The sequence below is a fragment of the Ambystoma mexicanum genome, chromosome 4q, assembly GCF_040938575.1.
Source record: "Ambystoma mexicanum isolate Mex_15411 chromosome 4q, UKY_AmexF1_1, whole genome shotgun sequence".
In the NCBI taxonomy this organism is placed as follows: Eukaryota; Metazoa; Chordata; class Amphibia; order Caudata; family Ambystomatidae; genus Ambystoma; species Ambystoma mexicanum.
The window spans coordinates 58,618,114-58,644,121 of NC_090928.1; the positions used below are offsets into that span (position 1 = coordinate 58,618,114).

The following is a 26,008-nucleotide window of genomic DNA, read 5'->3' on the forward strand; positions in this document are numbered from 1 at the left end:
AAGCCCAGGTGGCTGCATCACAGATGTGACGAATAGGAACTCCCCTCTGCAGAGCAGTAGACGCAGCCACTCCCCTGGTAGAATGGGCCCGCAAGCCAGTCGGAGGATCCTTACCCGCCAAGCGGTAACACTCGGAGATAGCTAAAATAATCCGGAGATAGCTAAAATAATCCGAGACAAAGTCTGTTTAGTCACAGCTTGTCCCAAACGCTTTCCAGCGTAACCAATGAAAAGTTTATCGTCCACTCTGACCCGGGAAATGCGCGAAATATAAAAGCTCAACGCTCTCCTAGGATCAAGCCTATGGAGCCTCTCCTCTTCCTTACCAGGATGTGGAGGAGGATAGAACGCCAGAAGAACAACCTTCTGGCTCAAATGAAATTCCGAAACCACCTTCGGAAGAAAAGAAGGACGAACTCCAACGACAACCCTGTCCTTATGAAACACAGTGAAGGGTGGCTTAACTGAAAGTGCCTGTAACTCACTCACTCTGCGAGCGGAAGTAACCGCAACCAAAAACACAGCTTTCAGAGTTAACAGCCTCAAAGGGCAGAATGTAAAGGCTCAAACGGAGCACCCATAAGAAACTTAAGAACAAGGTTCAAATCCCAACCTGGCACCAGAAAAGGTGACGGAGGGAACACATTAGTGAGCCCTTTCAAAAACTGCAAAATTAAAGGAATTTTAAAATTGGAACACTCTTCAGACGAGCGCTTAAATATGGACAGCGCTGCCAGGTAACCTTTAATTGTCCCCACTTGCAAGCCCCTGCGGGCCAAAGAAAGCAAAAAAGACAGAACCATGGGAATGTCACATTCAAAAGGATCCACATTCTGAACTCTGCACCAGTCGCATAACTTTCTCCAACGGCAACGGTACAGAGACTTAGTTGCCGGCCGCCTGGCCGAGAGCAACACCTCCATCACGTCTTCAGGGAGGTCCCAATCCTTATACCTCAACCTTTCAGAAGCCAAGCGTGAAGATTGAGGGATCGGACCTCTGGATGGAGAACCTGCCCCCATCCCGTGAGAGCAGATCGTCTCGGTAGGGAAGATGACGTGGAGGGCAGATGGACAAGTCGAGAAGGTCTGGGTACCACGTCCTCCGGGCCCACGCAGGAGCAATGAGGATCATCCGGGAACCGAACCTCCGTAACCTCCGCAGCACTTGTGGGATGACGGGGACCTGAGGAAACGCATACAGCAGTGGGAATGACCACTCCACCACAAACCCGTCTCCTAAGGCTCCTTTTGGAGGAAATTCCCGCGAGCAAAACCGTTCGCACTTCCGGTTGACACTGGAGCCGAAGAGATCCACTTGAGGGGTCCCCCAAAGGGCGAAGATCTCCAGGAGAATCTCCTGAGCCAGCTCCCACTCGTGAGAGATCGAGCTCTGCCTGCTCAGAGCGTCCGCCGTCTCGTTGTCGTCTCCGGCCAGATGAACAGCCGAGATCGACACTTCCTGCTGGATGGCCCAGAATTCGAGCTGCATCGCCTCCCTGCACAGTGGAAGTGACCCTGCCACCCCCCTTTTTGTTGAGGTGGTGCATGGCCACCGTGTTGTCCGTTAGAATCAGGACACTCTTTCCGCGCACAGTCGGCAGAAAAGTCTTCAGGGCTAGCCTGACGGCCCTCAGCTCCAACAGATTGATATGGAGTCTGGACTCCGACAGAGACCAACGACCGCTGACTGTCAACTCGTTGGCATGAGCTTCCCATCCCGTGAGGGATGCGTCCGGCACGATCGTCACCTCCGGCCAGGGCAGCCAAAATGGGGCCCCCTTCATCAGATTGCCCACCACAGAAGGTCCCGGGCCACCGAGGGCGACACCTGAACAGGGTCCGACAGACTGCCGAAGGACTGAGACCACTGGAGTTTGAGTGCCCACTGCAAATATCTCATCCGCAGACGAGCCTATGGCACCAGAACAATGCAGGATGCCATGAGGCCGAGCAGTCTCAAGAACTCGGACGCTGGGAGATCCTGGGCAAAATGAAACTTGTGCACCATCTGCTGAATGTGAAGAACCCTCACCTGAGGAGGAAAACACTGCCCCGATGTACTGGAGCCACTGCGTTGATGTCAAATGGGGCTTCTTTAAATTGAGGGAGAAGCCCAGCCTGTGAAGGGAGTGGCAGGTGACGGACAGATGATCCAGGACTTGCTCGGGAGAGCTCCCCCTGATCAACCAATCGTCCAGGTAGGGGTAGACGTGAATCCCCCCTTTCCTGAGATGCGCTGCCACCACTACCATGAGCTTGGTGAAAACCCTCGGGGCGGAGGTCAATCCGAACGGCAGGACCCGAAACTGAAAGTGCGAGTCGCCAACCGCGAACCTCAGGTACTTCTTTTGCTTGGGATGGATCGGCACATGGAAGTAAGCATCCTTGAGGTCGAGAGACACCAACCAGTCCTGAAGTTGAAGGGCCTGGAGGACTTGAGAAAGAGTCACCATCTTGAACTTGTCCTTCCTGAGGAGTTTGTTCAAACCGCGCAAGTCCATGATGGGTCTCACTCCCCCGTCTTTCTTCGATATCTAAAAATAAGGGGAATACCATCCCTTGTTCCTCTCCGCTACAGGCACCAGTTCTATGGCGCCTTTCTCCAGCAGGGCTTGAATTTCCTGCGCAAGGAGCGGATCCGGACTCTTCAAAGAGAGGCTCCCTGGTGGATTGTCGTGAGGCCTCTGCCGAAAAGGAAGACAGTAGCCATGGGTTATGATCTCCAGAACCCACACATCCGAAGTAATGGCTTGCCACTCTACAAGATGCTGCGCCAGCCTTCCCCCAACCGGTGAACCACGGGACCTGGCCTCATAACTGAGTGGTAGCGGCTGCAGCGTTGCCCGAGGGCAATGAGGCAACTGCCCGAGCGGCCTTGGCACATCGAGTACCTTTATTTCCACCTCTGGCACTCTTACGATGGCCTCTGACTGCTAGCTCCCCTCGCTTTACCTAAGGACGAGAAATAGCGAAAGGAACCTCCCCTCCATTGCTGTCCCCTAGAACGAAAAGGCGGAGGTTGGTGAACTGCAGCGCCCAACGACTTCAGCCTTGCTGCCAAAAAGGTGTTCACTGTCAAAGGGCATGTTGAGGAGCCGGGACTGTACATCAGGAGTGAACCCAGACTGCAACCACACAAACCTGCGCATTACGGTGCTCGCCGCCATGGACCGGCTGACACAATCCGCCAAGTCCAAACGCGACTGAACGGCCTCACACATGGCATCCTTGCCATCCTGAACCATAGCAAGGAAACCATCCCGTTCGTCCCCTTCGGGAATATGTTCAGCCGCTAATGCAACACAGTTCCACAGAGTGTGTGTGAAACGAGACAAGGCACATATTGAGTTGGCCACCTGAAGCGCCATACCCCCCGAAGAAAACACTTTCTTCGCCCAGCCGTCAAAACGTTTGTCGTCCCTTTTCGGAGGGATGGTAGGATACGATGCCTGCTTTGTCGGGGCCGTAGCCGCCTGCACCACCAAACTCTCCGGAGTGGGGTGCCTAGACAAGTAGCAGGGGTCGCTACTGGCTGGATGGTATTTTCGTGACAAAGACTTGCCCACTGCCGGGAGACTCTCCGGAGCAGTCCAAGCCGCCGCCATCCTTCTCTGCAGAGCCATATGAAAAGACAAAACCGGGTCAGTGGGGGGACCGAGATCAAGGATGTCCGTGAGATCTCCTGAACGAACTCCCCTAGGACCGCGTCGAGGACCGGGACCTGGAACGGGCATGGCGAGAACGGCTACTCTTGTCTGAGCGGGGCCTCTGCCGCGAGCCATGCCGACCAACCGAGCCCGAAGGCATACGAGCGGTGTCTCTCGACTGATGCCGACCGACCCCACTCGGAGGCGTGGACGGACCAGTGCCCTGCGATTCAAGAATCGCTAGCATCTGCTTCCCGAAGGAAGCCCATTCCTCCGGTGTCGCTTGCATGGAGGGATAAGCGACCCGCCGACGGGCGGAGTCCTCGGAAGAGGACGGGGAAGGCGACCTATGCCGGCGCTTCCGGAAATGCCTCGAAGAGGCGAAGGAGTGGCGAGACCGACTCCTGGAAGGAGACCCACTGGACTTCCGACGATGACGCCGAGAGTCACCCCTCGAGTCATCCGTCGAAAGCCCTGCAGACCTCGACTTCCGGGGCTTAGACACCCAGCCTGCCGACAGCTTCTTCTTGCGTTCCCGCAAGGCCTTTGCCGTGAGTGACTGGCAGTCGACACAGTCGTCCGTATCGTGGGCCTCCCCGAGGCACCAGAGGCAGGCGTCGTGCGAGTCCGTGACCGACATCTTGGACCCACAGTCCCCGCATTTCTTGAAGCCCGGACGCGGGTTGAAGATGAAGAAGACATCGCCACGAACAGGTCTTCACAACAAACCGAACAGGTTCAACAAACCGAGAATTGAAAACAGCAAACCCCAACGAGTCGAGGCGTACCGAGATTCACGAAGCGAACACGTTCGCGGAAAAAACGGAACTGAGGCTATGGGCGTCGTGCGTCCTACTTATCACATCGGGTGACGTCGGCCGTCGGAGGAGGTCCTCGGGGACGGCGCATCGACGCAGGACGCAGACGCCAAAGATTTTCCGAAACAGCACAGCTGTGGACATTACCTGTCATAGATATGGAATACGTCGGAGGACCCAATCCCCTCGAATGCTATGTTGTAGATCGGCAATGTAGAGGAGCATAGAGGTCTAGAAGTAGAGTATTTGGTAAGAGAGAGTTGCAGATAGTGTGGTCCCCGGCCCCAGACAGCCTTGTGGATGCAGAGGGATTTGAATTTGATCTGTGCAGCAACCTGAGGAGGCTTTTTATGGCAAGAGACATGCAGTCCCTGGGCTTAAGGCCAAGGATAAGTCTTGCTGCTCTATTCTGGATTAGCTGAAGGGGTCGCAGAGTGGAGGAAGTGAACCTCAGGTCCCTTCCTCATGCACTCCCATTGTCTCAGCCCTACTCCCCCTTTTCCCTGTGGGCCCATGCTCCCCTAAAGCTGCTTTCGAGGTGGGGTCTGTATCACAAATGCATAGACTTCCTGCTTCGAGACACTTGATAGTCCACAATTGTGGCCTGCCTAAGCCTCTGCGTTAACTCTGGTCTTGTCAAGTCAATAATTTGGCGATTATAATCCACAAACTTTCTTTTTTGCTCCTGGCACCCCACACTCTCATTTGGTTATTGTAACTCATCTAAAATACCACTCTCTGTATACCAGGAATACCATGAGTCATGCAAGTGGCATATTTCTGCCTTTGTGTCCTCAAACACCTTGATCCCCTTCATAGGTAATGCATCTCTGTAGTTTAGTATACACATATAACAGTTTAAAATCACAAAACAAAAGCAAACAAGGTGCTAATAACTCCCAAGTATGTGTCCAGCTTTACAGCAGTCCTTTCAGACCTATCTAAAAGCTGTCTATACATCTTTCAGCTAAACTCCTAATCTCCCACTCATCTTCTCCAGACTCTTCTACTGTTCCACTCTTTTCTTTGGACTCATCTCCTCTCACCTCTCCCCCCTCAAATCCATCTACCACTCCGCTATCCGCTCCCTCTGCCTTTTCTCACCTCACGACTCCATCTCCTCTTCTCTTGACTCATTAGGTTGGCTCCCTTTTCACTCCCAGCTTAAATTTAACTTCCTCCGTCTAGTTTTCAAAGCCCTCTATTGTCTTGCCCCTCCCCATCTATCCTCCCTTCTCACTTTCTACACCCCTTCTCGTTCTCTCCGTTCTGCTGATCTCTTCCTTCTCTCTCCTCCTCCACCCTGTGCCCCTTCCCGCTCTGTGATCGGAGGGATATGGACTGCATGAAAGGGAAGAGGCGAGAGGAGTGACCACATGAGAGAGAGAGCACCCGATCGAAGGAAGACCACCTGAGAGGGGGTACCAACCGACCAAGCTGCGAGGTCGGGAGAGCACAGTCCAGATAATTAACAGTCTTGGGACCCCGGAAGACAGCATTAAGAGAGACGTGGACGAAAGGACTACGGCTGACACCGCTTACATGAGTATATGATACGCGGGAAGAGTTTGTTCCAGCGAACGGAAAAACCGGAACGGAGGCGATTGGGCCGTCCTTCCCGGACAACCGCTGGCTTACCGGGGCAGGGTTCCGCTCCGAGAGCAGCATGGACCGTGGCAAGCCGAACGCCTTCACAGGCAGACGCCGGCTTCCCACGCGGTTCCTTTCACAACACAGTCGAGGCCGTACCCAGTGACGCGGAAGGCAGAGACCCGCTTCCGAGTTCACCGCCAACACTCACCTTCAGAAAGCGTCACAGAGACCTCGAGGGTGCCGGACCTCTTCAAGACGGGGGTTCCTCGCGAGGACCCGGACTTGGCGGGCCGGGCAGGCAACCCTCCTTCAAACCAAGAGAAAGGGGCGGGCCTTATGGGGATATTTATAGAGAACCAAGCCAAGTCCGTGCTGATTGACTACCTGGACCCCAACCCCTATATAAGGTAAAAACAAATGATGGACTGGGTGTCTCTTTACCATTCTCTTCTAGGACTTCGAGAGAGAGAGAGCTGTGCCTCAGACGCTGTGGGCTTACGAGGACTAGCTGCAAGGTCGAGAAGCCACATCCATATTCCAAGAAAAAGAAGAAGCATTCTTGAACTTTTTGTTCCTCTTTGAATTCGGGTATCCTGAATAAAGATTTTACTTAAGTTCCACTCCTGGCTGCCTGTCCCTCATTCACACGCTCCTTCCAACTTCTTGCTCCTTTCCATTGGAACCGCCTTCCCCTCCCCGTCTGCTCTATTACCTCCTACCTCTCATTTCACACTTCTCTAAAATCCTATCTCTTCCATTAACCCCTCTAGCATCTTTCTGCTTCCTCTCTCACCACTGAATCCTCCTCCTCCTTCACCTCCTAACCCCCTCTCTCACTTTGGCCCCCCTCCAAATGCGCTTAACCTCATCAATAATGTAAATTGTTCCTTGTACTGTTTTCTAGTTTGATTCAATGTCATGTATTGCTTGTTGTATTTGCTTGTTCCTCATGTAAAGCGCTTTGGATTAAAGCCCTATATAAATCTAAATAAATACAAATATATTAGAGAGTCTGTTTATATGCCGTGAGAAGTATAGCACATTCTTCATGTTTGTGCTCATATTCGGCTCTTCAGTCAGTTCACCTCCCAGAAGGAGCTTGGATCATTAAAGTCTGTGTGCACACAATTCTGGGAAGCAGAGTGACGAGACATACCAGGTGAGCGTGACACCTCCTCCTCGACTATGCCCCCATTTGGAGAGCCAGTTATCTCGCATGGAGTATGTAGATGGTATCAGTGGCCAGAAGGATGCCCGGACATTGGGCGTCTCGCTATGTCTTCTGCGTGTGCCCATGCGGGGTGATTACAGGAGGCTCCCTAATGATCCTGGGAATAGGAGGAAGCTCTTTAAGGTGGTTTCTTGTCCATCTACTGCTCCCTATCTTGTCCCCCTTCACATGTTCGCCCATCCAGAGTGTGTTGACCAGCATCGACATTGATTCCATTGATGGACTAACCCCCTATGTCAATATCAATCTCAGTCTTGGACGCATTCATGCCTGCCCTTTGGGTTTGACACCCCACCCTTTCTAACGTGTCCCCAATTGCCTTGTGCAGACAAGTCTCTGCATAATAACCAATAGAACTCTCCTGTGCTGCCAAAGCTGACTTGTCCTAGTGGCCACCTACAGCTGCTGCCACAGTAGACGGATCCTGCACCCAGGTGGGCACCACATTGTCTTGCTGGCCCAATTCTGCAGGGCCACATACACACCCTTGATATTGTGTTAGGACAGGCGCCATGTTAATATCACTACTAGTAATTCTGTATTTGTTACTTTCCTTCTTGGGAGTGGCGGTGGGTGGGGCGACTGGACACTCTGCTCCCTGCTCACTCTCATCACCACCTCGTCCATGCCAGGACCCTCTCTTGGGTCTACATTGCCACTTTCACAAGTTTGTTCCACAGAGTTGGGCATTGATCCACTGGCATGTGTAGCATCATTAACAGTAGCATTGTCCCTGCTCTCAATCAGCTCAAACACCCCAACCACCTCTTCATTGTGCTGGCGGGGGGCAAGGCATGTGGTGGGTCGCCTCTAGACTTCTTACTTCTAGTCACCCAATCGATCATGGCTTGCCTAGACTGTTTTCCAGGTTGCATGGCTGTGGACCTACCTTTTTTTGCAATGGTCTTCTGTACTTTGTTTTCTTTGCCACCATAATGCAGCACTTCTGTTTGGTGGCCGCCCTCAGCTGGCAGAGGGTGTCAGTTGGCAGGCAGTCACACACAGACTACACAAGGCACACACTATGCAGAACCCCAGCTACCTCCAGGCAAGTAGGAGTTTTGAAAGATGAGAGAAGGGGGGGGGAAGGAACAAAAAGGGACATGGTGAGGACAGCAGCTTTTTGTTTTATACAGTCGCCACTAAAAACATTTTGGGGGGGGGGGGTCAATAATAACTCCCCGTTTATTCAGGGTGCAACATGCACTCAATGAGAGTCACTGGGAGAGGCCTGTAAACCCTCACTACCTCCCAGTACCTGAGCCCAGTGGAGCACAGCAACATGACAGAAGGGTCACCCGCCCCACTCACCTTTTACGGGCTTCTTAGGCTTTTCAATGCCTTCGGGACCAATGCTTATCAGTCATCTTCTGTAGCCTGAAAAGGCAGACCAGAGAGGTTTCTGTGTCTGATGTCTCTCTCTTCCCCCGTGTCTCTCTGTGTCCCTCCGTGTGTCCTGAGCCATGCCAAGTGCACTGCAACCAAGAGTCAGGAAAACCAAGGCAGACGCTTCCGGCGTGCACATTTTTCATTTTTAATATTGTTTTTGCCCTTTTCAGCATCAATGTGAAAAGAAAAATGGATTATGTACAGTCGTTGCTCACAACACCACTGATGATTTCTCTTTATGCAAAAAAGGGTCAAATCTGGCCGTTGTATGCATTGTATGGGCAAGGTGTTGAGAGAAGGCAATCAGAGATGCCCATCCTTTTATCCATTCAACATGTCCCTTGGTAATAACATTGTTCACTGTATTGCAGGGAAGCACCTGTGTTTCTGTTCTGTACAGTTAAAAGAAAGGTTAAAAAGGTCGATTTTCTGCAAGAACTATACCTAAACACTGATGGTATTTGGTCAAACCCTGAATTCGGTGGACGATAAAATCAACAGTATTTGCCAAATTCTGACGATTTAAATTGTTACCACCCAATTCTGAATGACCCCCTAAGTCTGATAATTTTCCATTTTCTTGTCCAGAACACATCTCTTATGTGACCAACAAAAGACACACATTCAAATAAACACCAAAATCAGATATATAGATACTGTGAGGCAGGGATGGTATCAACAGTAAGACAGACATAAGTGACCACAGTTCAAGGGTGTTTATGGAACTTCGACAAGGTTATGATAAAGGCCTATCTGATCCTAAATCTAAAGATGGGAGCAAGCTACGACCATCAAATAATAATAATGCAGTCCTAGTGGAGTCGTGTCAAAATAAAAGGGCCAATACCAAAAAAACGATTGCCAATCCTTACCTCTAAATACAAATAGTGTGGTGGTAGTGTTTATGAAAAAGAAAGAAGTGTTCACAAACATGATTTGTCATTTTATAGCTCATATATATATATAGCTCATATTTTGACTCTGAGTGAAAACACAGGCCCCCTCCCCCCCTCCTACCCCCCCCCGGCTCAGCAATGGCTCCGCTCTACCAATGAATTCTATAACTTTGCCACCTCTTTACATTATTCTAAAACTACAAAAGTTGGGATGGGAGGAGATTTAGCCTGCTGTCGATTTACAAACTGCAACACAATGAAAACTGGGCTCAAATCCCAGCTTTCCCATTTCACCAATTATAGCATCCTGGTGAAATAATGTTACTGTTTGGTAAGTGGGAGCATTTCCAGGAGTCTGGGTCTCTTAGAAACGACAAACATAAATGAAAAATATGTTTTATAAATGAAAAGTAATGCCAATAATTTTTATTGTATATGATTGAGAATGTGTGGGATGGGAGAGTATGGTATTGAGTTTACTTGTTCTGGACGTTGGGGCCCCTGCACTCTGTGCTTGGGCCATTGCTCTATGGGCCAGAAAGGTGATCTTGTCCCCCAGGCCAAATGTTGCCAGTCCTCCCCTGGTAACACGCTTAAAGTTAGTTGTAGGAGTAGGAGAACATGCAAGAAGTTAGTAAAGTAGGAGTGGTTTTATTTGTTTATATAATGGCTTGTTAGGAATTTTGAAAAAATATTACTGTGCAGTTAGTGTTGTTTTTAAGGATCTATTGCTATATCAGAAATAAACTATTGAATTGATTCAAAAGTGGTCTGCGAAATGCATAAGGGTCTTACATACCCAAAACAAATCTGTCAACATAATTCAGATACAAATCATCACCTCATTTTAATAAAAACTCAGAAATCGGTGGAAAAATGTGTTTTTTGTTAAGCTTAATTCCTCTACAATTCTCGAGTCAATAATTGTTGGATATACCAACGTTAGAGGTTTATTGTATGTATACTGTTTAAAAATAGGTCAAACCTTAACCATATGTATCTTACTTTTTGACCTGATCTATGACTGGCCCCGTCAGGGGAAAATAAGGACTCCACCAGACCTAGAGTGGGGGGCCTACCGGGGTGACAGTCAGATCCAACCCTGTCCCAGAGGCAGGGAGGGGGTCTTTGGGGGCCACAGTCCCTGAAACCTGCTCACGTGCTTTGAATTTTAATGTGGGTACCATCCTCTGCCACACAATGCCACCCAGTACTTGTTCTGGACTGAGTTTTCTTTTGTCATTTTTAGGACAGCAACTCCCCAGAATGCACCTGACCTGAATATAACCAAGACAACTAGACAAGGGGATTGAAAATGCAATGGAAATGGAAATGGAGTGGAACTGTGCTTGCCAGAGATGAGACACCCAACCTATCAACCTCAGACAGACCCCCAGGTGAATGGTGGGGTAACAGAAAATGAACGGACAGTGAGAAGAGACTGCAGGGGAGACTCAGAGATCCGCCCCAAACTGAACTGAAAGCAAAACCCACCAGCACCTCAGGAAAATCACACGGGAAAGGTGACTTAGAGTGGTTTTTGAAGGTTGTCAGTCCTTGTGGAAAAAACTGGTTGCGATTTGTTAAGAGACAGGTTAGCACTGGTGCCAATGAGAAGGGGGAGGTGAGAATCAGAATGTGCACAGTATAAAAAGGGAAGCAAATGAGAAACAGAATGTGGGTTGTGTGGGAGTGGTCAGAGTGAGTGGAGTGGGACCAAGAGACCAAGGGGACAGTGGAAAGCGCAGCATAGTGCTGTGCAGTTGGGGCAGAATGTGTGCAAAGTACAGGTGAGGTACTTGGTGTCTAAGTTTGAAGCTGCGAGAGAGTGTTTGTGAGAGTGGAGGTGGTCATGAGGGAAGAGCTGGAGACGAAAGTAAGGGAGTGGGGGAGCAGGTAGAGTGAGAGAGAGTGCGCTGCAAGAGAGTAAGCATGGTGTAGAAGGGTGCGAGGAGAGGGGTGCAGGAGAGAATTGAGGGTGTGTGAGAAGAGTGAGAGTGAGTTTATTATTAGGAGGGTTAGCAGGCACCATACTCCTGCGAGGATGAGCAGGACAATCCTGAGTAGGGAAGAAGGTGAGAAGAGATGATAGGAGTGCGAATAGCAGAGAGAATAGGGGGTGAGAGTAGCAGAGTGGGAAGAGGGGTGAAAGCGGAGGAGCAAGGAGAGGAGTGGGCGGGAGTGCAGAACATAAAAAGGACATGAGAGGGATGCACAGTGTGAATGGAAGAGAGGTCGGAGAGGGGTTTTAGAGTTCAATAGGAGGGGAGGAGAGAGGAGTCATTTGATCAAGAGAAGGAGAGAAAGAGTATATGAGGCAAAGGATGGACCAGAGTGTCTGATATTGGCAAACTCAAAACACCAGTTCCTGTTGAGAAATCTGGGGAGTGTTAGGCTAGGAGACTCCTAGAAGAACCCCAGAGGGAGCCAGATAGATAAGGCGTTTGCCTTTAGGACATCCCCTACACTCAGACTTAAATAGTAGGTTTTACCGATAGCTGCCTGGAATACCTGGGAGTTAGGGCCACCTGGGTTAGGGAGGTGGGATGCCCAGGAGGGGCGAGAGAGGGACGTTCATTAGAGTACCCTGCCCACATCCTGACCATGAGCTTGCAGAGGCTCAGGGAAACATTAATCATTTCCCATTGTCTGTGGATTATTGAGGCCATCTCTGACAATGAAAGGAGAAGATGTAGTAATTTCCACATGCTTCAGGACTCAGTCCATCAATGGATCCATCCTTTTCCTAAGGTTCTACCACCTGAAGTCAAACAAAAGTCACTCGCGGTCATTGGTGGTTTAAAGGTTCCTTGCACTTCCCTTTTGGAGGTTTCGGGTCTGTTAACCTGGTGTTCTCAGGTTCCCGCTAACGTTGCTCTAGGCAGGATGCTGAGTTTTCTTTTGATGTTTCACCCTACCCGCTCAACTCATTGGTTCTGGGCTTGTGTCAGGCCTTGCATCACTTTGGTAATGGTTCTCTAGTTTATGGGCCGAGGGAGCTTTGGGATTGCACCTCAGAATAATGGCACGTAGCTCTGCCACAGCGGTCAACAGCATGGATTTAAGAAGTGCTCCCTTTTCAGCTTATCGTGACCTTTCTCCTTCTCTCTCAAACTGCTGAACTGCTCTGTTTTCTGCCTATCACCCATCACCTACCTCCTCCTCCTCATCGAAGCCATGGAATGATCGGGCCTGCTACACCTCCCCTTATTCTCTTCTTCTTCTTCTCTGGGTGATTTTGGCTTTTTACCTCTCTGACTAATAAGAAGGCATCAGCATGGGGAAAGATGGGTTTCACTTTTTCTGACTCTTGCGCAGGGAAATGACCAGTGATGGAGGGATTATCCAACCCCATGTCTCACATCAAAAATGTAAGCCATCCCTAAGAGTGGGGATCATCAACCAATCTCCATAACAAATGGAAAAGATATATGATATGATATGGCATTTGTAACGTGCCTATACACAAGTGGAGACGTGCGAGTTCCCTTGGGCCAGAGAGAGGCTAGAAGACACGACAGGGCACTAGAAAAGGAAAGGTCTGTGGCAGAACAATGAGTGCTTGCAAGGGTGTGGGGGTGAGAGGAGAAAGAATGAAGAATCGAAAAAGAAAAATGCTGGGAAGCGAAGACTCCAGATATTGGAAACATAGCTTCTCTCACCGTCATCTTTTTAAACAGCTCTGTATCCAGACCTAAGGAGCAGGAGGTAAGTGGAATCTTGACGGAAGAGGTGGAGAAGTCAGCCATTCATAGAGGAGTATGTGGGGAGGAGGTGCCGAACTGTGAGGAGACCATTAAAAAGAGGAGTGATCAGAGTGGAGCGGCAAAACAGACATTACGAGGAGTAGAAGAGAGGCAGAAAAGGAAAGGAAGGCTCAAGGGAGGGGAGACGACAAGGGGGAGGAGGTGGAGACTGAGAGAAGATGCAAGCGGAAGCCTGCAATGGGTGTGGGCGCCTAAGGCATAGCATCAAGGAGTTTCAGGAGAAGCATGAGGACAAAGATAGAGAGAAGTAAGGAAGAGGAGATGTTCCCACCTGTACTGGTTTGTGCAGTGGGGCACCCAGAAGAGGAGAGAGTTTACTTTGGGAAGCGATAGAACCAGGACCCTGAGTGGGGGAGTTGGTATCATACTGGAGCCGACTTTAAACTAAGGCTCAGATCTATAGGAAAACAAAAGGCCACCCTAGGTTCATCACAGGGTCCTGCATAGACCTCTCACCAATTACAGAATCAACCATCAGGTTCCAGCGCAGACTTGACACCTGGGAAGAGGACTTCCCACTGGACCTTAGCTTCACAAGAACATCGCCCTCGATGCTATGAAAGTTAGAGACTTTGCTGAGAGAGCAAGATTGCAAGAGGCATGTTTCTCCTTGGGATTCTCTATGGTTTATTTGGGACAGTCAGCACCTCCCCCTGCGTTTGATTTTGCTTTATTATAGCTTTCAGGAAGGAGCAGAACCCACCCCTCACAAGAACTGAAATAACTATCCTAACCCCGACTGGCTTTTTTTATGCACATTATTGGGCCCTTGGAAAATGTCTTTAGTTTGCTCTTACAATGCTCAGAAATACCTATTGGGAAACATATTTCAAATCGGTCTCATGGCTGATTTGTGTATGCTTTTTGGCAGGGCTAAATCTGGGAGACTGAATATCCCCACCGAAAGGTGAGCAAACGAGAGCTGGAGGAGCCCTGGTTGCGTATCTTAGAAACAGTACACCTCCTCCATGCTGGAGCCTGGCAAAAAGTACTGACAAAATGGCACCTTAACAGACTCGACAGGGTATAATCTGCCATATTTACTAGATTCATTCTTAAACAGGGACCAGCCGTACACAAAACACAGGCCTGTTGTGTGGAGCAGAGGCAGAGCAGGCACATAACTGTAAGGCAGGGAAATATTTGTGGGAGGTCATTTTGGCTCTATGTCCGACAGAAAGCATAACAGGTCGTTTAAATCAGTATTGTGGGGATCTCTTTCAGATTACAAACACACCCCATCTGAGAAACGCCATAGACATTATATTTTATGTAGTAGAATTATCAAGTGTCATGAAACGTCGGGGGATTTGGAACTGTAGACCTAATAATCAATGCTGGCTTTGACATGTTGGTTCACCATTCAAAGATGGACGCTGGGAAGACTGCACACATCCCTATCTGCTTTTGCTCACACAGGTTTGGCAGTTCAAGCATTCTAATGTTGTTTCCAGGATTCCACAGAATGTGTCGCAACTCTCCAAATTAGTTGCAATGAACTCTTGTGTGTTCCTAGATCGGACTCTCCCGCTGCTTCCCCCTTTCCCTCTTGTCTTCCACCACAATTCCCGGCTACCACTTCTGCTAATTTTCATTTGGCCCGGTCTCCTGGCTACAGGCTCACTGGGTTTGTCATGCTCCTGCTTCCCTCTGCCAGCGGTCTACATACTAGTCCTCTTCCTCTCCCCTAATCTCATCTTCATAAAACCCAGACACTCACACAACTATCTGGTTCACCTGAAGATCTAGGAAGCTGTGACAAGGTGCCCAATAAGTCACAAGGCAAAACAAATAGGTTTTCCAGTTTTTATTATAAAACTTAGGATTTTCAAATGCATGCAATATGGGGCTTGTGGTCTAGTGTTTACCTTTCCCTTAACCTTTGGTGCACCTCCAACTTCCCTAGCCCAGCCCAGTTTCCCTACTGCCATACTGCTGTGCCGAGTTTTTCTAGAGTCGGGGTACCCCTACTATCTATTCTATCCCTGTCCTAAGGAGGGCCTAAGGCCATAGCCTTTTTTCTCTGACTCCCACAGGGACTTCCTATGGTACCTAGCAGGGTAGCCTGATAGTCCGGGTGCCCTTCCCCTCTCAGTGGCAATCTCTTAACCTTTTTCTCACGCACCTGTCTCCTCTCTTTTTCCACCCTTGTTTTTTTCTCTCTCTCTGTTTCTCCCTCACACTCCCTGCACAATCCGTCACCTGGTCTTGCTGTTTACTGCGCCTTTTCCTGTCTCCACCTTCCAACTGATCTCTCCTGGTCTATCCCTTTTCACTGAACTCTGTTTACTGGTTTTATCTCTCTCTGTTTCTGCCTACGAAATCCCTTCTCATCCACGTCCTGCCAAATCTCATTTCCCCTAACAGTACCCTGCCTTTACTCTCCTTCTCCCTCCAGCCTCTCACTTTCCTACTCTCTCTTTATTTCTCTCAACCTGCCACTCTCCCTCCAGATTTATCTCGAATCACTCCGCTCTGGCCTGTTGATCCTCCTGCAACTACTCTCTGGCCTAATCCATACACCTCTCACTGTCGACTGACTCTGCTGGCTTTTTATAACGTTCCTTCCAGCCTAGAAACCTCCCTTAGTTCGCATTGGCTACTTGAATCAGCAAATTGCCTGGGCCTCTCTGTCTAAGCTATCCCATTGAGGCCTGGGACTTCCCCTGGAAGTCTTCAAAAATACCCCTAGAACCTTTTCAGCCTCCATCTTTGCCATGATGACCATGTAGTCACTGGGGTCATGTGTTTGCAACTCCCCTGTCTTTGCCTACAAAGGTGTGTGGGTGGGTTACCTGGTCTCCCCTAGAGCTGGGAACCTTTCTGCTGGTTCCAGCTAATTTGTTGCTGACCCACTGCTCCCCTATAGCCAGTCTGGAGTTTGTGGGGTAGGTGTTTTAGTCTCTATTCAGCTTCTGAAGGGGAACGCCTAGTCCATTCCCACTTTTGAAACCAGTTTGTTCCAGGCTGAGTCTTGTCCGTTTGGCCGAAGTGGATTGTGTTATTTGTATTCCCAGTTGTTGTTCTATATGTTATACTGCTTCCTAGGATCAACAATCCATCATAGGTTTCTGAGGAGTCTGGTGCAGGCTGGTAGCTGTAGTTATGTGTGAACCATCTGTTCCAATACCCAGCATCCTCTGTCCTGGCCAGGTCTCATTTACTATTCTTTCAGAGACAGAAGCACCAATGTACATGAGCAGCTCCATGAATACTGTGGAGCTGGGGACAGGGGTCACCCTCATTTCCCCCACCCCAAGGGTAGGTCTGTCTCTCGCAAGCACTTCCATGGAAAGTCGCCTTCCCCAGGTTGAGAAGGGTCTTTGGCCTCCGTCGACAGAGGCGACAGAGTCCCACCCAGGACCCTGCAACAAAACTCCCCTCAGGATTTCCTGGATAACTCGTGGCCGCCACACTCTTAATCCCTGTCCCTCAAGAGGTTGTATCCTCATACCGAGGTTCCTTTTCCCTACTGTCCCTCCACACGGTTACATAGAGTATAAAGTTTTGTACGGCAAGGTGGCAATGGGACGGGAGAGACCATACATCTCCTCTTCCAAGAGTACTAGCAAGAGGGAGGTATGCACTGCCATTGAAATTAAGTATTTAAGAATTAGGTGAAGAAACCATGTTGTTGTAAAGTGAAACTGAACACAAAATGGAGGAGCTCAGAACTTACTCGGAAAAGAAACCCAGAACAAGAAAATATTATGAATGTTGGTACCTACTATCATGCAGGTCATCTGACCACTCGAGGAAGGAATGGGGCATTCTGGGAAATGTTGGGATCTAACAGTAAATGATGGCCACTTAACACATTTAATATAACGCCTATTTTAAGTCGATTTTATTTATGCCATGAGATCACGGTGCATTGCTGCTTGCATGCCTCTCAACCTATTGACTCTAAAAATGTGCCTGAAATCAGGTATTTGGCATGTGATCCCATTGAAGTAAATGGAGACGAATATATTGTTGATAAAGGTTTCCCTGGGAGGGTGAGTCCATTAGAGGCGAGTGAAATATATCGAAGGTGGGTGACACCTCCAAAATCACCAGCAGTTGATGGCTAAGTGCGTAGTGAAACATAAATATATATATATATATATTGTTTTTTAATTGACCAGGGCAGCCCACGTGAAATCAGAACCACGTGATCAAGCGGTCGGAGCACCGCGAAATGCATCGTCCTGTTCCATGGTCTTTCCCTTTCAGCACACTATTAATACAATTTAAGTGTTAGCTGGACTATGAAGTGGTGCTTTCTTGAATTCGCCGAAGAACACTTTATTCTCTGGCTGCTCTGGGAGTGCAGCCCACCTGGCTACACGTACTTGTTACGAAGGGCTTCTCTGCCAGATACTTATATATATTCTCTATTAGCATTTGTGCAACATTTTGTCTTTCGCAGAGTTAGTAAACGGTTTTTGGCCTATTTTTTCAAGGGTTAATCAGTAGGAAATAGAGTTTTGGGTAGATGAGCTGATATCCCAGGAGACTACACCGAGAATACACGCTCAAGGGCGGGAAAGATCTGTACAGAAGCAGGAAAACACATTCAACATATAAGTTGTGTTGAAGGTTCTTAGGTCCTTGGCGCTGACATACACGCATGCACGTGAACAGTGGCGCACATGCACAGGTTTCTGCAGACTATGAAATCCTCCCCCTCTCCCCCCCCCCCCCCCCCCCCCCCAACTCCCCTCCCACGTGCAAGCCACTTCATTGGTTCAGCGTCCTGCAATGTACTGCAAAGAAACATAATAGCTACTTTATTTTTACAATGCAATGCAAATCTGAAACACGGGCCTAATTTGCTTAGGAAATTGGACACCTTACCGGATTCACAATATTAAACTTTCTCTAATATCTAATGTGCTTTCTCTAAGTCAAACAAAATCAGCTGACAAGGTAAGATGAGCTCTGGTGCTGTTAGGAATAAAATATTAAGATGTACTGCGAGATTTAAACCCGTGTTTCCATGGTGACTCTACAAATTGAAACATCTTTTCGCCCTCACTCACAAATTACAATACCCCAGATATGTTCCACTCTCTTTCGGCACACACAAGAACTGATTGAACATTCTGAGGCCTGGCTGCGTAAAATCCACAACTAAGGGAAGGCATTTTGACAAACTGGGCCCTGATGCAGGCCGACATTTTATGAGAGAGAAAACCACAAAGATCCATCAACTTACCTTTGACGTCGTTCTCCTGCTTCTTGGCGCCACCCACAACTCTCAAGCTTTTCTGAAGGGAGGCCTTTGCGCCGTCCTTCAGGGTTCCTTGGGGACCACTGGCCTGTCGTTAGAAAATATGGAGTAGTTATGAAGAGTCATTTGCTGCCACTCGCACACTGCAGCTTTCATGGCATACACAAGAAGGGGGTGATGTGGTGCCACCAACCCTCCACTACGCCCATGGATCAAAGACTTGCCCATCCAACATTTCTCAGCCGGTCATAACTAGCTGCATCCATAAGCCAGCATAGGAAACGCATTTACGAGTATTGGGTTTCCTGTCATTATTATTGTCCCTTGCCCCCCAACCCCACTGCCCACCTCTTCACCCACTTATTGGTATAATACATTTAAAATCCATTTCCCCTTGCAACAGAGACGCACGGTCAGGTTCACAAAGGCGATGTCCCGGGTAACTCAGTACTATTTTCTTTGTGACCAGGCAGGGGAGTTGCTAGGTCTGGAAAAGACCCGGGGCTAAGCTGATGTTGGAACTGTTGGGACTGGGGGCTAGCTAGTCTTTTGGCTGTAGCTCCTGAGATTCTATCCGGGGCTACAACCAAAAGATCAGGGGCTATAGCCCCCTTAGCCCCCCCTAGCAACGCCCCTGTGACCAGGGGTCAAAGTCCACGAGACAGTGCAACTGCGACCCTTGGCAAACCTTAATTGTTTAACAGAGGCAGTATCATTAGCCAGTTGCCCACGCGTTTCAGTTGTCAAAAAAGTCACTTGTCTCAGGTCAGTTTGTGTTTTGCTGCATGAAAAGTGTTGGGCAAAGTTCTCCTTTTCCGGTGTACTTGCTAGTGCCTAGCGGGGGGCCGCCACTGCAAGCAGCTCCGAAAAGAAAAGAGGGAGAGCTGCCTCCATTGACAAAAGGAAACTATTCATGTTCCACAATAAATAAATAAAATAAATAACGGGCAGTGCATCTTCAGGGTTATTATTGTGGAGGAAGATGTGTTCCCATATTTCCAGTGTGTGTGTCTGTGACATTTCCGTGTTTGAGGAAGCCGGTATAAGAGTGCCTTTTCATGTCTTCAATGTTGACCATGTGTCGCAGCCAGTGCATAGCATGTATCTCTGTGAAGGCGGTCCTTTTCAGTAAATCCTTGTGCACATAGGGCTGGAGAAGGCTCAGCACACACTGGGTAATTTACTGTTTGAAGGGTGCGCATGTTCACGCCTGGGGGAGCACACAAAGGTAGCTTTTCTGGCTGTTATGCTTTGCGTGGGAGTATGCGAGGGACGTTCCGGGTGCGACTTGAGAATACAGTTACTTTGCGCAGTACATGCCATGAATACGGCACGCATTTTCTATTCTGTGGGAAGTCTCGTGCAATGTCTTTCTTGGCGTGCAGCAATTGGGGGAGAAAACAATCGGGCCCATAATGACTGTGTAACATTCCAGTTCCCTTGGGTAGAAAGCATCTAAGGGCATATGGCATGTATGAGGACTTGACCACAGACAGTAACAAAATGTTGAGTAAATATATGCAGGGAAACGGTTCAAACTCCATGCCCAAAAAGGTCTTCACTGGCTCCCGCTTGATTCATGGATTAAATTCAAATCCCTCTATCATCCACAAGGTGGTCTGGGGCTGGGGACCACACTATCTGCAACTCTCTCTGACTAAATATTCCCCTTCTAGACCGCTGTGCTCCTCTGGCACCAACTCTCTATGTGTAAAGCATTTCACTAAAAAGAGGGCAGGAGGTTGATTGCTTTCCTCAGCTGGCTCCCTTCTTTAGAACAGCCTTCCCCTCCCTCTTGTCTTGAGCAGGACTTTCTTAAATTGCGCAAGCGCCTCAAGGCTTTCCTCTTTACCTCCTCCTTCCCCCCCTCTGCTAATTTCACAGTTGCTTGTTCGGTGTCCAGGGCCCTTATGCATCCTCGGGGGCCCTGACCTCCCACACCAAATCGCCCCCAGCTTCTGTCTATCCTCAGCACTTGCATCGTCACATCATCCATCCTAGAGGCTCGCACTTATACTTCACCCGTTGCTCACCCACAAGCACCCCAGCACCTACCCCAATTCCCCTTCCCTTCTGCACTTGCACGTTCTGAACACTCACAAGGCATAGTAGGTTTGCCCCCCGCCCCCCTCCCCGTTGCCCTGTGGGCGCTTTGAAACAGAATTGCCGTAAAAGCGGCCAACTATCAAACTATAAATAAGTAAATGTATCATGGTGCGATAATGAGATGCTTCCGGACAGCTCATAATGCATTCTCAAATTCTCCTTTGAGTTTATGGTTATAATAAGCTAAATGAATGCTGGATGATTTTCGTCACTGTTTGAATGTTTTGTAACTTTAGCTTTGTAATATGTGTGATGCACCGATTGTTTCTTCTTGTTATTTATATATTATATATTCTAAGGAAGTATATTTAAATGTTTGAACAAAGCCATAGAAAGTATGGCTGTATTACACTAATAATTATTAGAAAGTGTGAGATTATGCACCATGGAGAGAATACAGTGGACGCTTTGCAGGGGCTGCACCATTTGTATAAGCGAGTTGGCAAAAGCACATGATACTTTGTTTAGCACACCCGTGATGCATTTACATTAAACAGGTTTGACAGAATGCGGCAAGCCATGCCAAGGGCTCATCCAGCAGGGCTCTCATAGCACTTCCAGGAAGCTCTACACAATGTATGGCTGGAAGCTAAACTTGTTTTGCCTGCTTTAGTGCTCTTTGTCAATCTTACACTTACTGTACCCTTTATAAAAATGTGGGATGTTTTTCCTGCCATGTCACCAGGAGCAAATGCCATGTGGCATTAACGGGTCGCGATATAATCCGGGATGAAGGTCAAGTGGTGGCACCACCTGTGATTTCTGCTGGCGTGATGTCATTTCTGCTACCCCTGGTATTTTGGTGAATGAATATACCCAACTTACTTCTCTATACACTTCTGAAACACTTGTGTATGGGCGCGTTATAAACCATATCATATCATATATCACTCTGGCCCTTAGTAATTAAAAGCAACCTGAATGTATAGATAGGCCTTTATTTTGAGTGGAGCACACAATAGGAGTGCAATGCAAAGTACACCAAAAGTTGTTGTAGAAATGTAGTAGTTTTAAAAACTCCAGAGCCTATTTTTCTTCCCATTTACTGACTTCAAACAATGCAAAGCCATCCTCAGCATTTTTACCTGGGTTTTGGGCCTCATTCCGAGTCGGGCGGTCTGGTAAAAAAGTGTCGGTATCAGGGGACACCAGCACTTTACCGGATCGTCCGACTATGGGAGTGCTGGTGGGGCACCTGGGTTACCTCCAGGTAAATGCTGGAAGTAAGCCTGGCACCCTACCAGCCAAACAAGCCCTAGTTACCGCTACCGTCATTGCCAGGGGCTATAATGACAGTAGGTCCCCTCATGGAGTCCTGTGAGACTCCATGATTGGGGATTTACACCGCTCCGCTGGCACACGTAATCTGGCAGCAATGCAGCCGGACTGGGTGCCGGTAATAAGTACCAGATGCCGGTATAGTCGGAATGAGGCCCAATGACTGCTCATTTATTTGCACAGACAAAGCACCCGGGCAAACTCCATGAAACTACCCAACCTCATAAGCGATGTAAAAGAGGCAGATCAACAGTAAAACAGAAACTGGCCCTGCAGAAAAGCAGTAGAATGACACACAAAGGCATAGTACCAATTCATGTTTTTATTTAAGGGATGTATCATTGTGATGTCGCCCATTCTTTACTGCAAAATGTGTTGAAACCTCTGTTACACACTTTGTACAAACTTATGGAAAAGGTTAGACTGTTTGCTTTCAATGCCATGGACTTGACCTACTATACAATGATTCACTTGAGTGGTTCCGGTAGAAGAAAACTCAACAGGACATAACTTCATGCAGACCGAATGCATGACTGACTCTTTCCCAGCCCTTCACGCTTTTTAGAGGCCAGGGTCTGTGGCTGTAGTGGATTCTCTATATTTCAATAATATTGACCTCAGTAATACCCAACGTATTAACCTCTGTGTGATGAAAAACAAATCCACACATACCTGTTATGTGACTGACCTGAAACCAAACGCTTCCAACTTCAGCTTTACTAATGTTATCAAATTCAGAAGGATGAAAAGCTGAGCTGTTCTTATTCAGATTTAAACCGGGGCATGCAGGTTACACACAGTAGGCTAATGAACCTGTTGCAGAGATCTGGGATATCTTACTGAAAAGTTGAATGTACTGTCCTAGCTAGGTAACATTCAAAGATGCAGAGGTCTCAATCTTGTTAATACCTCCTATTTGTATTTTATATTTGTATTTATTGATTTATAAAGCGCCTTACACCAAAGCGCTGTACAATGGAGCAACGTAAGACATAAAACAAATCCAAATCCTATCCCACCACATCCCCACCACTCCCTTTCACACATTTTGTGTAGTCTTGCAAGTTATTTTGGGCTTGTGTTTTCCCAATGACTAGGCCAATCATCCATGAAGATGTATGGCTCTCATAGGTGATTGCTGCTGGAGAAAACAATCTATGGGAACCCACAAACCACCCACACCTCACCTGGAGCTCTATGGGAGCCTGCACGCCACCTTTGAGAATGCTTACCCAGGCCTGGTTATGGCATTCCAAACATTTGCTGAATGCAACTTTGCCGTATTTTCTTTTGCAGATTTTATTACCATCTGTAGTTTTGAGGTAAATAAACTATGGGTATGGTATATAGAGGGGGGTCGGGTTGGGCATGTAAGGTTGGTGCGTGGGGTCTTGAGGTAACAAATGAAAAATTGGAAGAAAACATTTGGCAACAAAAAAAATCGTGAAACACTGATAGATCCCTAGTTTCGGCTACTGTTCTTTGCCATCCACTTTGTACCACTATGTCTTTCTTTTTTTCATTACTTGCCGTTTTCCTCTTTTTTTAATGCCCTATTCCTTCTCTTTGATTATTAAATGAGGTGCTTCTATTTGGCTTTTATTTGAAATGTCAATGAGTTTTACCTTTAACACAATGGGCCACATTATGAGTTGGGTTGTAAACCTGTGGTAAATCTGCCAGAATACCGCCTAACTGAATTACTGTTACCGCCACTTGGTCTGGCAGAATTTCTGCCAGATTACAGGTAGCGGTAGCAGTGTAATTCCCCATTTATTTTGAGTTCATTGGACTCAATGGGGCCTTTATGGCGGAATTACCGGCGCAGTAAATCCGCCGATTCTGCCGATTTTTTCAGCAGTGAGTGACCAAATTTACCTCCAGGATTTTCCCAGGGTTAAATCCTCCACTCCAAGCCCAAGCTCATAATTTGGCATAGTAGTAAAATTGGCGGTAACTGTGTACCACCAATTTTATCACTTACCGCCATACTCGTAATGCAATTTTGGTGTAACGAGCTTGCAGTGAAATGGGTTTTCCTTGAAATGTGTAGCTTTGAAATGGATGCAGTGAATGTGTGGATAACAGAGCCGAGCAAACAAACTTGCAGTTGAACAGCGTCCCTCATTTAGAGGGGGAGTTTGTGGGTCCCGTAAGAGGGAGCATTCCAAGACTGCACCTGTCCGCGCGCTGGCAAATAGACACCTTTGAAAGGCTGTAAGCCACAGCAGTAGTGCAAATCTTTTGCGCAGCTGCGCTAGACATGCAATGTATTCAGGACAAGAAAATCTGTTTAAAGAGTCGAGCACTTCAATCAGAAACCCTGCATATGACTACAATGGCCAGACCATTGCCACTGGAGGGTGCTTCACAATAATTGATGGTGTTAAGTGTGCAGGAGGAGAACTAGCTGAAGGCGGAAGATACCAGAGGGAAAATGTAAAGGGAAGAAAACATGTACAAGTTATGTACAGTTATACTAATTTATACATTTTAAATAGTTAATTAAATGCATGTTCTTTAGCGTAGAGTCGGGATTAGAGTGAAGGGGGTGGCAGTGGAGGCCTTCAGCATTTCTTCCTGCCAAAAATTGTGCTTTTTGAGTGCCATATTGATTGCGCGTCTGTATTATGGTGAGGAGTACGCAGGATGAAGTATCACAAACAGTAGGCAGCGCACTAGGGTTGCTCCGCGGACAAATGGGGCAGAGTGTGAGAAACCTGAAGGTGTCTCCATGGCTAGTCCCCAGTGATCTGTCATCCAGGTTGCCAGGACACAGCCATCGCTATTGGATCCAGTTCCTGGGGGTGGACCAGTGAGGGAGCCTCACCTGGATGGGGGTCCTTGGGGAGTGGGACATCGACTGGCGAGGCGCAGTATCCCCCTTCTTTGAACACCTTTTCTCCATCCTACCACATAAGATATTTCAAACACTAACCCCCCCTTTTCCGACATGAACACTTTAACACAATACAAAAGACAACGGACTAACACCAGAGCCGTTTACCGGACATGTCCCAGTACAAGGGTCAGGCAAAGTCAGGCAATTCACCTGAATCATACACACCTCATGGCCCTTTCCTTTCCCACAGGGACAAAAGCTGGAGCAAGAGCGCACACTACGAGCAAGGCAGACCGCACAACGTGAGAGCTAACTCAGTCGGCAGTTCAAAAGCAGGAGAAAGACGGCACGAGTCAAGAGGATACCAAGGGGAGAAGTGACATTGCCCTTGTAGACACAGAACCGTGAAACCTCAATAGAAGGAATCATAAGACCGCGAACAATAACCAGCGTGTGTTGCAGCAGATATCAACAGTATCAAAGTTCGTTAAGAAAGGAACTGTTTAAGTGATTTGTTGAATACAACTGGCAAGAGGTCTGTGCCCGGAAAAGTGGGACCCATTACTTTGTGTTTGTTTGTTGGAAATATCAGCCCCTGAAGACAAGAGACTTTTTATTGAAAAGAGACTTAACCATCGAAGAACCTGATAGCTGGAGCAGAACTGTCGGCTCGTGCTGGGAAAGCTCAAGTGTGTGCTGTGCTTAGGAGATCCACCTTGCCCCATGCATAAAGCATGGGGAAGGGGACACCTGGCAATCATATCCTGACTTATTATTTGTGAACACTTTTCATTATTGAAATCTCTATCCCACATTCTATCGATAATTAGTTGTTAGGATTTGGCAATAGTTTTCTTTTAGTATAGGCCTTTTACTTTGACAAGACGCCACAAGGACTGCCTTATTATTCATTTGATGGTCAACGCTTGCTCCCATCTTAGATTTAGGTTAGATTAGGTGTTTTTCCAACATGCATATAGTTTACAATATACACTCTTGAATCGTGATCACTTGTGTCTGTCTTTACTGTTGCCAGCATGAGTTCCTTACAGCATCGCTATTGCATCCAGTTTCTGGAGGTGGACCAGTATGGGAGGATCATCTGGATGGGTGTTCTTTGGGGAGTGGAAGTGAGACACTGAAGGGTGAGACGTGGTATTCCCCTTCCTTACGACACCTTTTCTCCATCCTACCCAGTAGGATATTGAGAAACTCTACCTGCCC

General features: G+C 48.0%; 1 protein-coding gene across 7 annotated transcripts in view; it reads right to left on the reverse strand.

The window, feature by feature from the left end:
* The window catches only part of LAMA2 (laminin subunit alpha 2), a 3,027,572-nt gene that overhangs the window by 570,936 nt on the left and 2,430,628 nt on the right, over positions 1 to 26,008 (reverse strand). For all 7 annotated transcript variants that reach the window (XM_069607473.1, XM_069607470.1, XM_069607476.1 and 4 more), the window contains one exon: positions 18,544 to 18,646. In XM_069607473.1, coding sequence (XP_069463574.1) covers positions 18,544 to 18,646 — 103 coding nt within the window. The remainder of the gene's footprint in view (positions 1 to 18,543; positions 18,647 to 26,008) is intronic.